Source organism: Phyllobates terribilis, unplaced genomic scaffold (assembly GCF_046119375.1).
Source record: "Phyllobates terribilis strain yellow unplaced genomic scaffold, ASM4611937v1 Scaffold_14__1_contigs__length_39327217, whole genome shotgun sequence".
NCBI classification, from domain to species: domain Eukaryota; kingdom Metazoa; phylum Chordata; class Amphibia; order Anura; family Dendrobatidae; genus Phyllobates; species Phyllobates terribilis.
In genome coordinates, this window is record NW_027362774.1 from 20378140 (window position 1) to 20392493 (window position 14354).

The following is a 14354-nucleotide window of genomic DNA, read 5'->3' on the forward strand; positions in this document are numbered from 1 at the left end:
AGTCATGACTGAGGAAGCGGTGCTGATATCAGTCATAGATGAGGAGCCAGTGCTGTTATCAGTCATAGATGAAGAGCTGGTGCTGTTATCGGCAGTCATAGAGGAGGAGCCGGTGCTGTTAGCAGTCATAGATGAGGAGCCAGTGCTGTTATCAGTCATAGATGAAGAGCTGGTGCTGTTATCGGCAGTCATAGAGGAGGAGCCGATGCTCTAAACAGTCATAGATGAGGAGCCAGTGCTGTTGTCATCAGTCATAGTCGAGGAGCCGGTCCTGTTATCAGCAGTCATAGATGTGGAGCCGGTGCTGTTATCAGCAGTCTTAGATGAAGAGCTGGTGCTGTTATCGGCAGTCATAGAGGAGGAGCCGGTGCTGCTAGCAGTCATAGATGAGGAGCCGGTGCTGCTAGCAGTCATAAATGTGGAGCCACTGCTGTTATCAGTCATAGATGAGGAGCCGGTGCTGTTATCAGTCATAGATGAGGAGTCAGTGCTGTTATCAGTAATAGATGAGGAGCCAGTGCTTTTATCAGTCATAGATGAGGAGGCGCTGCTGTTATCAGTCATAGATGAGGAGCCAGTGCCGTTGTCAGCAGTCATAGTCGAGGAGCCGCTCCTGTTATCAGCAGTCGTAGATGAGGAGCCAGTGCTGTTGTCAGCAGTCATAGTCGAGGAGCCGGTCCTGTTATCAGCAGTCATAGATATAGAGCCGGTGCTGTTATCAGTCATAGGTGAGGAGCTGGTGCTCTTATCAGTCATAGATGAAGAGCCGGTGCTCTTATCAGCAGTCATAGCTGAGGAGCCGGTGCTGTTATCAGTCATAGATGAGGTGCCGGTGCTGTTATCAGCAGTCATAGCTGAGGAGCCGGTGCTCTTATCAGTCATAGGTGAGGAGCTGGTGCTGTTATCAGTCATGGATAAGGAGCCAGCGCTATTGTCAGCAGTCATAGTCGAGGAGTCGGTCCTGTTATCAGCAGTTATAGATGAGGAGCCGTTACTGTTATCAGCAGTAATAGATGAAGAGCTGGTGCTTTTATCGGCAGTCATAGAGGAGGAGCCGGTGCTGTTAGCAGTCATAGATGTGGAGCAAGTGCTGTTATCAGTCATAGATGAGGAGCCGATGCTGTTATCAGTCATAGATGAGGAGCCAGTGCTGTTATCAGTCATAGATGAGGAGCCGGTGCTATTATCAGTCATAGATGAGGAGCTAGTGCCATTGTCAGCAGTCATAGTCGAGGAGCCGCTCCTGTTATCAGCAGTCATAGATGAGGAGCCAGTGCTGTTGTCAGCAGTCATAGTCGAGGAGCCGGTCCTGTTATCAGCAGTTATAGATGAGGAGCCGGTACTGTTATCAGTCATAGATGAGGAGCTGGTGCTGTTATCAGTCATAGATGAGGAGCCAGTGCTGTTGTCAGCAGTCATAGAGGAGGAGTCAGGGCTGTTATCAGTTATAGATGAGGAGCCAGTGCTGTTATCAGCAGTCATAGATGAGGAGCCGGTGCTCTTATCAGTCATAGATGAGGAGCCGGTGCTGTTATCAGCAGTCATAGCTGAGGAGCCGGTGCTCTTATCAGTCATAGAGGAGGAACCAGTGCTCTTATCAGTCATAGATGAGGAGCCGGTGCTGTTATCAGCAGTCATAGCTGAGGAGCCGGTGCTGTTATCAGTCATAGAGGAGGAACCGGTGCTCTTATCAGTCATAGATGAGGAGCTGGTGCTGTTATCAGCAGTCATAGCTGAGGAGCCAGTGCTCTTATCAGTCATAGATGAGGAGCCAGTGATTTTATCAGTCATAGATTAGGAGCCGGTGCTGTTGTCAGCAGTCATAGATGAGGAGCCAGTGCTTTTATCAGTCATAGATGAGGAGCCGCTGCTGTTATCAGCAGTCATAGATGAGGAGCCAGTGCTTTTATCAGTCATAGATGAGGAGCCGGTGCTGTTGTCAGCAGTCATAGTCGAGATGCCGGTCCTGTTATCAGCAGTCATAGATGAGGACCAGTGCTTTTATCAGTTATAGATGAGGAGCCGGTGCTGTTATCAGCAGTCCTAGATGAGGAGCCAGTGATTTTATTAGTCATAGATGAGGAGCCGGCTCTGTTATCAGCAGTCAGAGATGAGGAGCCAGTGATTTTATTAGTCATAGATGAGGAGCCGACTCTGTTGTCAGCAGTCATAGATGTGGAGCCAGTGCTGTTGTCATCAGTTATAGTCGAGGAGCCAGTGCTGTTATCAGCAGTCATAGATGTAGAGCCGGTGCTGTTATCAGTCATAGAGGAGGAGCCAGTGCTGTTGTCATCAGTTATAGTTGAGGAGCCGGTCCTGTTATCAGCAGTCATAGCTGAGGAGCCGGTGCTCTTATCAGTCATAGAGGAGGAACCAGTGCTCTTATCAGTCATAGATGAGGAGCCGGTGCTGTTATCAGCAGTCATAGCTGAGGAGCCGGTGCTGTTATCAGTCATAGAGGAGGAACCGGTGCTCTTATCAGTCATAGATGAGGAGCTGGTGCTGTTATCAGCAGTCATAGCTGAGGAGCCAGTGCTCTTATCAGTCATAGATGAGGAGCCAGTGATTTTATCAGTCATAGATTAGGAGCCGGTGCTGTTGTCAGCAGTCATAGATGAGGAGCCAGTGCTTTTATCAGTCATAGATGAGGAGCCGCTGCTGTTATCAGCAGTCATAGATGAGGAGCCAGTGCTTTTATCAGTCATAGATGAGGAGCCGGTGCTGTTGTCAGCAGTCATAGTCGAGATGCCGGTCCTGTTATCAGCAGTCATAGATGAGGACCAGTGCTTTTATCAGTTATAGATGAGGAGCCGGTGCTGTTATCAGCAGTCATAGATGAGGAGCCAGTGATTTTATTAGTCATAGATGAGGAGCCGGCTCTGTTATCAGCAGTCAGAGATGAGGAGCCAGTGATTTTATTAGTCATAGATGAGGAGCCGACTCTGTTGTCAGCAGTCATAGATGTGGAGCCAGTGCTGTTGTCATCAGTTATAGTCGAGGAGCCAGTGCTGTTATCAGCAGTCATAGATGTAGAGCCGGTGCTGTTATCAGTCATAGAGGAGGAGCCAGTGCTGTTGTCATCAGTTATAGTTGAGGAGCCGGTCCTGTTATCAGCAGTCATAGATGTAGAGCCGGTGCTGTTATCAGTCACAGATGAAGAGCCAGTGCTGTTGTCAGCCATAGATGAGTAGCCAGTGCTGTTCTCAGCAGTCATAGATGAGGAGCCGGTGCTGTTATCAGCAGTCATAGATGAGGAGCTGCTGCTGTTATCAGCAGTCATAGCTGAGGAAGCGGTGCTGTTATCAGTCATAGATGAGGAGCCAGTGCTGTTATCAGTCATAGATGAAGAGCTGGTGCTGTTATCGGCAGTCATAGAGGAGGAGCCGGTGCTGTTAGCAGTCATAGATGAGGAGCCAGTGCTGTTATCAGTCATAGATGGAGAGCTGGTGCTGTTATCGGCAGTCATAGAGGAGGAGCCGATGCTCTTAGCAGTCATAGATGAGGAGCCAGTGCTGTTGTCATCAGTCATAGTCGAGGAGCCGGTCCTGTTATCAGCAGTCATAGATGTGGAGCCGGTGCTGTTATCAGTCACAGATGAAGAGCCGGTGCTGTTGTCAGCCATAGATGAGTAGCCGGTGCTGTTCTCAGCAGTCATAGATGAGGAGCCGGTGCTGTTATCAGCAGTCATAGATGAGGAGCTGGTGCTGTTATCAGCAGTCATGACTGAGGAAGCGGTGCTGATATCAGTCATAGATGAGGAGCCAGTGCTGTTATCAGTCATAGATGAAGAGCTGGTGCTGTTATCGGCAGTCATAGAGGAGGAGCCGGTGCTGTTAGCAGTCATAGATGAGGAGCCAGTGCTGTTATCAGTCATAGATGAAGAGCTGGTGCTGTTATCGGCAGTCATAGAGGAGGAGCCGATGCTCTTAGCAGTCATAGATGAGGAGCCAGTGCTGTTGTCATCAGTCATAGTCGAGGAGCCGGTCCTGTTATCAGCAGTCATAGATGTGGAGCCGGTGCTGTTATCAGCAGTCTTAGATGAAGAGCTGGTGCTGTTATCGGCAGTCATAGAGGAGGAGCCGGTGCTGCTAGCAGTCATAGATGAGGAGCCGGTGCTGCTAGCAGTCATAGATGTGGAGCCACTGCTGTTATCAGTCATAGATGAGGAGCCGGTGCTGTTATCAGTCATAGATGAGGAGTCAGTGCTGTTATCAGTAATAGATGAGGAGCCAGTGCTTTTATCAGTCATAGATGAGGAGGCGCTGCTGTTATCAGTCATAGATGAGGAGCCAGTGCCGTTGTCAGCAGTCATAGTCGAGGAGCCGCTCCTGTTATCAGCAGTCATAGATGAGGAGCCAGTGCTGTTGTCAGCAGTCATAGTCGAGGAGCCGGTCCTGTTATCAGCAGTCATAGATATAGAGCCGGTGCTGTTATCAGTCATAGATGAAGAGCCGGTGCTCTTATCAGCAGTCATAGCTGAGGAGCCGGTGCTGTTATCAGTCATAGATGAGGTGCCGGTGCCGTTATCAGCAGTCATAGCTGAGGAGCCGGTGCTCTTATCAGTCATAGGTGAGGAGCTGGTGCTGTTATCAGTCATGGATAAGGAGCCAGCGCTATTGTCAGCAGTCATAGTCGAGGAGTCGGTCCTGTTATCAGCAGTTATAGATGAGGAGCCGGTACTGTTATCAGTCATAGATGAGGAGCCGGTGCTGTTATCAGTCATAGATGAGGAGCCAGTGCTGTTATCAGCAGTCATAGAGGAGGAGTCAGGGCTGTTATCAGTCATAGATGAGGAGCCAGTGCTGTTATCAGCAGTCATAGATGAGGAGCCGGTGCTCTTATCAGTCATAGAGGAGGAGCCAGTGCTGTTATCAGCAGTCATATCTGAGGAGCCTGTGCTCTTATCAGTCATAGAGGAGGAGCTGGTGCTCTTATCAGTCATAGATGAGGAGCCGGTGCTGTTATCAGCAGTCATAGATGAAGAGCCAGTGCTGTTATCAGTCATAGATGAGGAGCCGGTGCTGTTATCAGTCATAGATGAGGAACCTGTGCTGTTATCAGCAGTCATAGATGAGGAGCCGGTGCTGTTATCAGCAGTCATAGCTGAGGAGCCAGTGCTGTTATCAGTCATAGATGAGGAACCTGTGCTGTTATCAGTCATAGATGAGGAGCCGGTGCTGTTAACAGTCACAGATGAGGAGCCTGTGCTGTTATCAATCATAGATGAGCCAGTGCTGTTATCAGCAGTCATAGATGAGGAGCCAGTGCTTTTTTCAGTCATAGATGAGGAGCCGGTGCTGTTGTCAGCAGTCATAGTCGAGGAGCCGGTCCTGTTATCAGCAGTCATAGATGAGGAGCCCGTGCTGTTGTCATCAGTGATAGTCGAGGAGCCGGTCCTGTTATCAGTCATAGATGAATTGCCGGTGCTGTCATCAGCAGTCATAGCTGAGGAGCCGGTGCTCTTATCAGTCATACATGAGGAGCCAGTGCTGTTGTCAGCAGTCATAGTCGAGGACCCGGTCCTGTTATCAGCAGTCATAGATGTAGAGCCTGTGCTGTTATCAGTCATAGGTGAGGAGCTGGTGCTGTTATCAGTCATGGATGAGGAGCCAGCGCTATTGTCAGTCATAGATGAGGAGCCGGTGCTGTTGTCAGCAGTCATAGTCGAGGAGCCGGTCCTGTTATCAGCAGTCATAGATGAGGAGCCGGTGCTCTTATCAGCAGTCATAGCTGAGGAGCCGGTGCTGTTATCAGTCATAGATGAGGTGCCGGTGCTGTTATCAGCAGTCATAGCTGAGAAGCCCGTGCTCTTATCAGTCATAGATGAGGAGCCAGTGCTGTTGTCAGCAGTCATAGTCGAGGACCCGGTCCTGTTATCAGCAGTCATAGATGTAGAGCCTGTGCTGTTATCAGTCATAGGTGAGGAGCTGGTGCTGTTATCAGTCATGGATGAGGAGCCAGCGCTATTGTCAGCAGTCATAGTCGAGGAGTCGGTCCTGTTATCAGCAGTTATAGATGAGGAGCCAGTGCTGTTATCAGTCATAGATGAGGAGCCGGTGATGTTATCGGCAGTCATAAATGAGGAGACAGTGCTGTTATCAGTCATAGATGAGGAGCCGATGCTGTTATCAGCAGTTATAAATGGGGAGCCGGTGCTGTTGTCAGCAGTCATAGTCGAGGAACCGGTCCTGTTATCAGCAGTCATACAGTGCTGGCCAAAAGTATTGGCACCCCTGCAATTCTGTCAGCTAATACTCAGTTTCTTCCTGAAAATGATTGCAATCACAGATTCTTTGGTCTTATTATCTTCATTTAATTTGCTTGCAAGGAAAAAACACAAAAGAGAATGAAGCAAAAATCAAATCATTGATCATTTCACACAAAACTCCAAAAAAGGGCCGGACAAAAGTATTGGCACCCTCAGCCTAATACTTGATTGCACAACCTTTAGCCAAAATAACTGCGAACAACCGCTTCCGGTAACCATCAATGAGTTTCTTACAATGCTTTGCTGGAATTGTAGACCGTTCTTCTTTGGCAAACTGCTCCAGGTCCCTGATATTTGAAGGGTGCCTTCTCCAAACTGCCATTTTGAGATCTCTCCACAGGTGTTCTATGGGATTCAGGTCTGGACTCATTGCTGGCCACCTTAGAAGTCTCCAGTGCTTTCTCTCAAACCATTTTATAGTGCTTTTGGGAGTGTGTTTTGGGTCATTGTCCTGCTGGAATACCCATGACCTCTGAGGGAGACCCAGCTTTCTCACACTGGGCCCTACATTATGCTGCAAAATTTGTTGGTAGTCTTCAGACTTCATAATGCCATGCACACAGTCAAGCAGTCCAGTGCCAGAGGCAGCAAAGCAACCCGAAAACATCAGGGAACCTCCGCCATGTTTGACTGTAGGGACCGTGTTCTTTTCTTTGAATGCCTCTTTTTTTTTTCCTGTACACTCTATGTTGATGCTTTTTCCCATCTACTTTTGTCTCATCTGACCAGAGAACATTCTTCCAAAACGTTTTTGGCAAACTCCAGCCTGACTTTTTTATGTCTCGGGGTAAGAAGTGGGGTCTTCCTGGGTATCCTACCATACAGTCCCTTTTCATTCAGACGCCGACGGATAGTACGGGTTGACACTGTTGTATCCTCGGACTGCAGGGCAGCTTGAACTTGTTTGGATGTTAGTCGAGGTTCTTTATCCACCATCCGCACAATCTTGCGTTGAAATCTCTCGTCAATTTCTCTTTTCCGTCCACATCTAGGGAGGTTAGCCACAGTGCCATGGGCTTTAAACTTCTTGATGACACTGCGCACGGAAGACACAGGAACATTCAGGTCTTTGGAGATGGACTTGTAGCCTTGAGATTGCTCATGCTTCCTCACAATTTGGTTTCTCGAGTCCTCAGACAGTTCTTTGGTCTTCTTTCTTTTCTCCATGCTCAATGTGGTCACACAAGGACACAGGACAGAGGTTGAGTCAACTTTAATCCATATTAACTGGCTGCAAGTGTGATTTAGTTATTGCCAACACCTGTTAGGTGCCACAGGTAAGTTACAGGTGCTGTTAATTACACCAATTAGAGAAGCATCACATGATTTTTCAAACAGTGCCAATACTTTTGTCCACCCCCTTTTTTAGGTTTGGTGTGGAATTATATCCAATTTGGCTTCAGGACAATTCTTTTTGTGTTTTTTTCATTGAAGACAAATTAAATGAAGATAATAAGACCAAAGAATTTGTGATTGCAATCATTATCAGGAAGAAACTGAGTATTATCTGACAGAATTGCAGGGGTGCCAATACTTTTGGCCAGCACTGTAGATGAGGAGCCGGTCCTGTTATCAGCAGTCATAGATGAGGAGTCAGTGCTGTTATCAGTCATAGATGAGGAGCCGCTGCTGTTATCAGTCATAGATGAGGAGCTATTGCCGTTGTCAGCAGTCATAGTCGAGGAGCCGCTCCTGTTGTCAGCAGTCATAGATGAGGAGCCGGTGCTGTTGTCAGCAGTCATAGTCGAGGAGCCGGTCCTGTTATCAGCAGTCATAGATGAGGAGCCGGTGCTTTTATCAGTCATAGATGAGGAGCCGGTGCTTTTATCAGTCATAGATGAGGAGCCGGTGCTGTTGTCAGCAGTCATAGATGAGGAGCCAGTGCTTTTATCAGTCATAGATGAGGAGCCGATGCTGTTGTTAGCTGTCATAGTCGAGGAGCCGGTCCTGTTATCAGCAGTCATAGATGAGGAACCAGTGCTTTTATCAGTCATAGATGAGGAGCAGGTGCTGTTATCAGCAGTCATAGATGAGGAGCCGGTGCTGTTATCAGCAGTCATAGAGGAGGAGCCGGTGCTGTTAGCAGTCATATATGAGGAGCCAATGCTGTTGTCAGCCATAGATGAGGAGCCGGTGCTGTTATCAGTCATAGATGAAGAGCTGGTGCTGTTATCGGCAGTCATAGCTGAGGAACCGGTGCTGTTATCAGCAGTCATAGCTGAGGAACCGGTGCTGTTTTCAGTCATAGATGAGGAGCCAGTGCTGTTATCAGTCATAGATGAAGAGCCAGTGCTGTTATCAGCAGTCATAGAGGAGGATCCGGTGCTGTTAGCAGTCATATATGAGGAGCCAATGCTGTTGTCAGTCATAGATGAGCAGCCGGTGCTGTTATCAGTCATGGATGAGGTGCCGCTGTTGTTGTCAGCAGTCATAGATGAGGAGCTGGTGCTGTTATTAGTCATAGATGAGGAGCCGGTGATGTTATCGGCAGTCATAAATGAGGAGACAGTGCTGTTATCAGTCATAGATGAGGAGCCGATGCTGTTATCAGCAGTTATAAATGGGGAGCCGGTGCTGTTATCAGCAGTCATAGATGAGGAGCCGGTGCTATTATCAGTCACAGATGAGGAGCCGGTGCTTTTGTCAGCTGTCATAGATGAGGAGCCGGTTCTGTTATCAGCAGTAATAGATGAAGAGCCTGTGCTGTATTCAGTCATAGAGGAGGATACGGTGCTGTTATCAGTCATAGATGAGGAGCTGGTGCTGTTATCAGTCATAGATGGGGAGCCGGTGCTGTTATAAGTCATAGATGAGTAGCCGGTGCTGTTATCAGTCATAGATGAGGAGCTGGTGCTGTTATCAGTTATAGATGGGGAGCCGGTGCTGTTATAAGTCATAGATGAGTAGCAGGTGCTGTTATCAGTCATAGATGAGGAGCCAGTGCTATTATCAGTCACAGATGAGGAGCCGGTGTTTTTGTCAGCAGTCATAGATGAGGAGCCGGTGCTGTTGTAATCAGTAATAGATGAGGAGCCGGTGTTGTTATCAGTAATAGATGAGGAGCCGGTGTTGTTATCAGTCATAGATGAGGAGCCGGTGCTGTTATCAGCAGTCATAGATGAGGAGCCGGTGCTGTTGTCAGCAGTAATAGATGAGGAGCCGGTGTTGTTATCAGTAATAGATGAGGAGCCGGTGTTGTTATCAGTCATAGATGAGGAGCCGGTGCTGTTATCAGCAGTCACAGATGAAGAGCCGGTGCTGTTATCAGTCATAGAGGAGGATACGGTGCTGTTATCAGTCATAGATGAGGAGCTGGTGCTGTTATCAGTCATAGATGAAGAGCTGGTGCTGTTATCGGCCGTCATAGAGGAGGAGCCGATGCTGTTAGCAATCATAGATGAGGAGCCAGTGCTGTTATCAGCAGTCATAGATGAAGAGCCGGTGCTGTTATCAGTCATAGAGGAGGATACGGTGCTGTTATCAGTCATTGATGAGGAGCTGGTGCTGTTATCAGTCATAGATGGGGAGCCGGTGCTGTTGTTAGCAGTAATAGATGAGCCGGTGTTGTTATCAGTAATAGATGAGGAGCCGGTGTTGTTATCAGTCATAGATGAGGAGCCGGTGCTGTTATCAGCAGTCATAGATGAAGAGCCGGTGCTGTTATCAGTCATAGAGGAGGATACGGTGCTGTTATCAGTCATTGATGAGGAGCTGGTGCTGTTATCAGTAATAGATGGGGAGCCGGTGCTGTTATAAGTCATAGATGAGTAGCTGGTGCTGTTATCAGTCATGCATGAGGAGCCGGTGCTTTTGTAAGTCATAGATGAGTAGCCGGTGCTGTTATCAGTCATGCATGAGGAGCCGGTGCTTTTATAAGTCATAGATGAGGAGCCGATGCTGTTATAAGTCATAGATGAGTAGCCGGTGCTGTTATCAGTCATAGATGAGTAGTCGGTGCTGTTATCAGTCATGCATGAGGAGCCGGTGCTTTTATTAGTCATAGATGAGGAGCCGATGCTGTTATCAGCAGTCATAGGTGAGGAGCAGGTGCTGTTGTCAGCAGTCATAGATGAGGAGCCGGTGTTTTATCAGCAGTCACAGATGAGGAGCCTGTGCTGTTATCAGTCATAGAAGAGGATACGGTGCTGTTATCAGCAGTCACAGATGAAGAGCCGGTGCTGTTATCAGTCATAGAAGAGGATACGGTGCTGTTATCAGTCATGCATGAGGAGCCGGTGCTTTTATAAGTCATAGATGAGGAGCCGGTGCTGTTATCAGTCATAGATGAGGAGCCGGTGCTGTTATCAGCAGTCATAGAGGAGGAGCCGGTGCTGTTAGCAGTCATATATGAGGAGCCAATGCTGTTGTCAGTCATAGATGAGGAGCCGGTGCTGTTAGCAGTCATAGATGAGGAGCCAGTGCTGTTATCAGTCATAGATGAAGAGCTGGTGCTGTTATCAGCAGTCATAGAGGAGGAGCCGGTGCTGTTAGGAGTCATAGATGAGGAGCCAGTGCTGTTATCAGTCATAGATGAGGAGCCAGTGCTGTTATCAGCAGTCATAGAGGAGGAGCCGGTGCTGTTAGCAGTCATATATGAGGAGCCAATGCTGTTGTCATTCATAGATGAGCAGCCGGTGCTGTTATCAGTCATGGATGAGGTGCCGCTGTTGTTGTCAGCAGTCATAGATGAGGAGCTGGTGCTGTTATCAGTCATAGATGAGGAGCCGGTGATGTTATCGGCAGTCATAAATGAGGAGACAGTGCTGTTATCAGTCATAGATGAGGAGCCGATGCTGTTATCAGCAGTTATAAATGGGGAGCCGGTGCTGTTATCAGCAGTCATAGATGAGGAGCCGGTGCTATTATCAGTCACAGATGAGGAGCCGGTGCTTTTGTCAGCTGTCATAGATGAGGAGCCGGTTCTGTTATCAGCAGTAATAGATGAAGAGCCTGTGCTGTAATCAGTCATAGAGGAGGATACGGTGCTGTTATCAGTCATAGATGAGGAGCTGGTGCTGTTATCAGGCATAGATGGGGAGCCGGTGCTGTTATAAGTCATAGATGAGTAGCCGGTGCTGTTATCAGTCATAGATGAGGAGCTGGTGCTGTTATCAGTTATAGATGGGGAGCCGGTGCTGTTATAAGTCATAGATGAGTAGCAGGTGCTGTTATCAGTCATAGATGAGGAGCCGGTGCTATTATCAGTCACAGATGAGGAGCCGGTGTTTTTGTCAGCAGTCATAGATGAGGAGCCGGTGCTGTTGTAATCAGTAATAGATGAGGAGCCGGTGTTGTTATCAGTAATAGATGAGGAGCCGTTGTTGTTATCAGTCATAGATGAGGAGCCGGTGCTGTTATCAGCAGTCATAGATGAGGAGCCGTTGCTGTTGTCAGCAGTAATAGATGAGGAGCCGGTGTTGTTATCAGTAATAGATGAGGAGCCGGTGTTGTTATCAGTCATAGATGAGGAGCCGGTGCTGTTATCAGCAGTCACAGATGAAGAGCCGGTGCTGTTATCAGTCATAGAGGAGGATACGGTGCTGTTATCAGTCATAGATGAGGAGCTGGTGCTGTTATCAGTCATAGATGAAGAGCTGGTGCTGTTATCGGCCGTCATAGAGGAGGAGCCGGTGCTGTTAGCAGTCATAGATGAGGAGCCAGTGCTGTTATCAGCAGTCATAGATGAAGAGCCGATGCTGTTATCAGTCATAGAGGAGGATACGGTGCTGTTATCAGTCATTGATGAGGAGCTGGTGCTGTTATCAGTCATAGATGGGGAGCCGGTGCTGTTATAAGTCATAGATGAGTAGCCGGTGCTGTTGTTAGCAGTAATAGATGAGGAGCCGGTGTTGTTATCAGTAATAGATGAGGAGCCGGTGTTGTTATCAGTCATAGATGAGGAGCCGGTGCTGTTATCAGCAGTCATAGATGAAGAGCCGGTGCTGTTATCAGTCATAGAGGAGGATACGGTGCTGTTATCAGTCATTGATGAGGAGCTGGTGCTGTTATCAGTCATAGATGGGGAGCCGGTGCTGTTATAAGTCATAGATGAGTAGCTGGTGCTGTTATCAGTCATGCATGAGGAGCCGGTGCTTTTGTAAGTCATAGATGAGTAGCCGGTGCTGTTATCAGTCATGCATGAGGAGCCGGTGCTTTTATAAGTCATAGATGAGAAGCCGGTGCTGTTATCAGTCATAGATGAGTAGCCGGTGCTGTTATCAGTCATGCATGAGGAGCCGGTGCTTTTATAAGTCATAGATGAGTAGCCGGTGCTGTTATCAGTCATAGATGAGTAGTCGGTGCTGTTATCAGTCATGCATGAGGAGCCGGTGCTTTTATTAGTCATAGATGAGGAGCCGATGCTGTTATCAGCAGTCATAGGTGAGGAGCAGGTGCTGTTGTCAGCAGTCATAGATGAGGAGCCGGTGTTTTATCAGCAGTCACAGATGAGCCTGTGCTGTTATCAGTCATAGAAGAGGATACGGTGCTGTTATCAGCAGTCACAGATGAAGAGCCGGTGCTGTTATCAGTCATAGAAGAGGATACGGTGCTGTTATCAGTCATGCATGAGGAGCCGGTGATTTTATAAGTCATAGATGAGGAGCCGGTGCTGTTATAAGTCATAGATGAGTAGCCGGTGCTGTTATCAGTCATAGATGAGTAGTCGGTGCTGTTATCAGTCATGCATGAGGAGCCGGTGCTTTTATTAGTCATAGATGAGGAGCCGATGCTGTTATCAGCAGTCATAGGTGAGGAGCAGGTGCTGTTGTCAGCAGTCATAGATGAGGAGCCGGTGTTTTATCAGCAGTCACAGATGAGGAGCCGGTGCTGTTATCAGTCATAGAAGAGGATACGGTGCTGTTATCAATCATTGATTAGGAGCCAGTGCTGTTATCAGCAGTCATAGATGAGGAGCCGGTGCTGTTATCAGCAGTCACAGATGAGGAGCCGGTGCTGTTATCAGTCATAGATGAGGAGCTGGTGCTGTTATCAGCAGTCACAGATGAGGAGCCGGTGCTGTTATCAGTCATAGATGAGGAGCCGGTGCTATTAGTCATAGATGATGAGCCAGTGCTGTTCACAGCAGTCATAGATGAGGAGCCGGTGCTGTTATAAGTCATAAATGAGTAGCCGGTGCTGTTATCAGTCATGCATGAGGAGCCGGTGATGTTATCAGTCATAGATGAGGAGCCAGTGCTGTTATCAGTCATAGATGAGGAGCTGGTGCTGTTATCAGTCATAGATGGGGAGCCTGTGCTGTTATAAGTCATAGATGAGGAGCCGGTGCTGTTATCAGCAGTCATAGATGAGGAGCCGGTGCTGTTATCAGTCATGCATGAGGAGCCGGTGCTTTTATTAGTCATAGATGAGGAGCCGATGCTGTTATCAGTCATAGATGGGGAACCGGTGCTGTTATAAGTCATAGATGAGTAGCCGGTGCTGTTATCAGTCATTGATGAGGAGCCGGTGCTTTTATTAGTCATAGATGAGGAGCCGATGCTGTTATCAGTCATGCATGAGGAGCCAGTGCTTTTATTAGTCATAGATGAGGAGCCGATACTGTTATCAGTCATGCATGAGGATCCGGTGCTTTTATTAGTCATAGATGAGGAGCCGATGCTGTTATCAGTCATAGATGAGGAGCTGGTGCTGTTATCAGTCATAGATGGGGGCCGGTGCTGTGATAAGTCATAGATGAGTGGCCGGTGCTGTTATCAGTCATGCATGAGGAGCCGGTGCTTTTATTAGTCATAGATGAGGAGCCGATGCTGACGTTTCATATTTTATCGCTTCTTCTCTGTTCTTTCTTCTCCAGGATTCAGCATTTTAAGAAGAGCATCCGGTTCATCCACGAATGTCGTGTGAGCGGCGGCCGCTGTCTTGTCCACTGGTCAGTGCCGCACATGTAAATCAGCGTCAGGTTTTCCAGATCAGCAGATTTCTGAATTATTGGACATTTTAATATCCATAAAATGTAAAAGTTCTGCAAGTTTGAATAAACTTTATAATCCTGACCGTTTCATTTTAAGATCTCTGCTTGCTGTCGGTGAATGATAACAAGAGATATAGCCCTGTACATTGCTAA

General features: G+C 47.9%; 1 protein-coding gene across 1 annotated transcript in view; it reads left to right on the forward strand.

The window, feature by feature from the left end:
• Window positions 1-14354, forward strand: part of LOC141175946 (dual specificity protein phosphatase 22-A-like) — a 114811-nt gene that overhangs the window by 75320 nt on the left and 25137 nt on the right. Inside the window, exon 5 of the mRNA XM_073659938.1 lies at window positions 14085-14159. Within this exon, the coding sequence (XP_073516039.1) occupies window positions 14085-14159 (75 nt within the window). The remainder of the gene's footprint in view (window positions 1-14084; window positions 14160-14354) is intronic.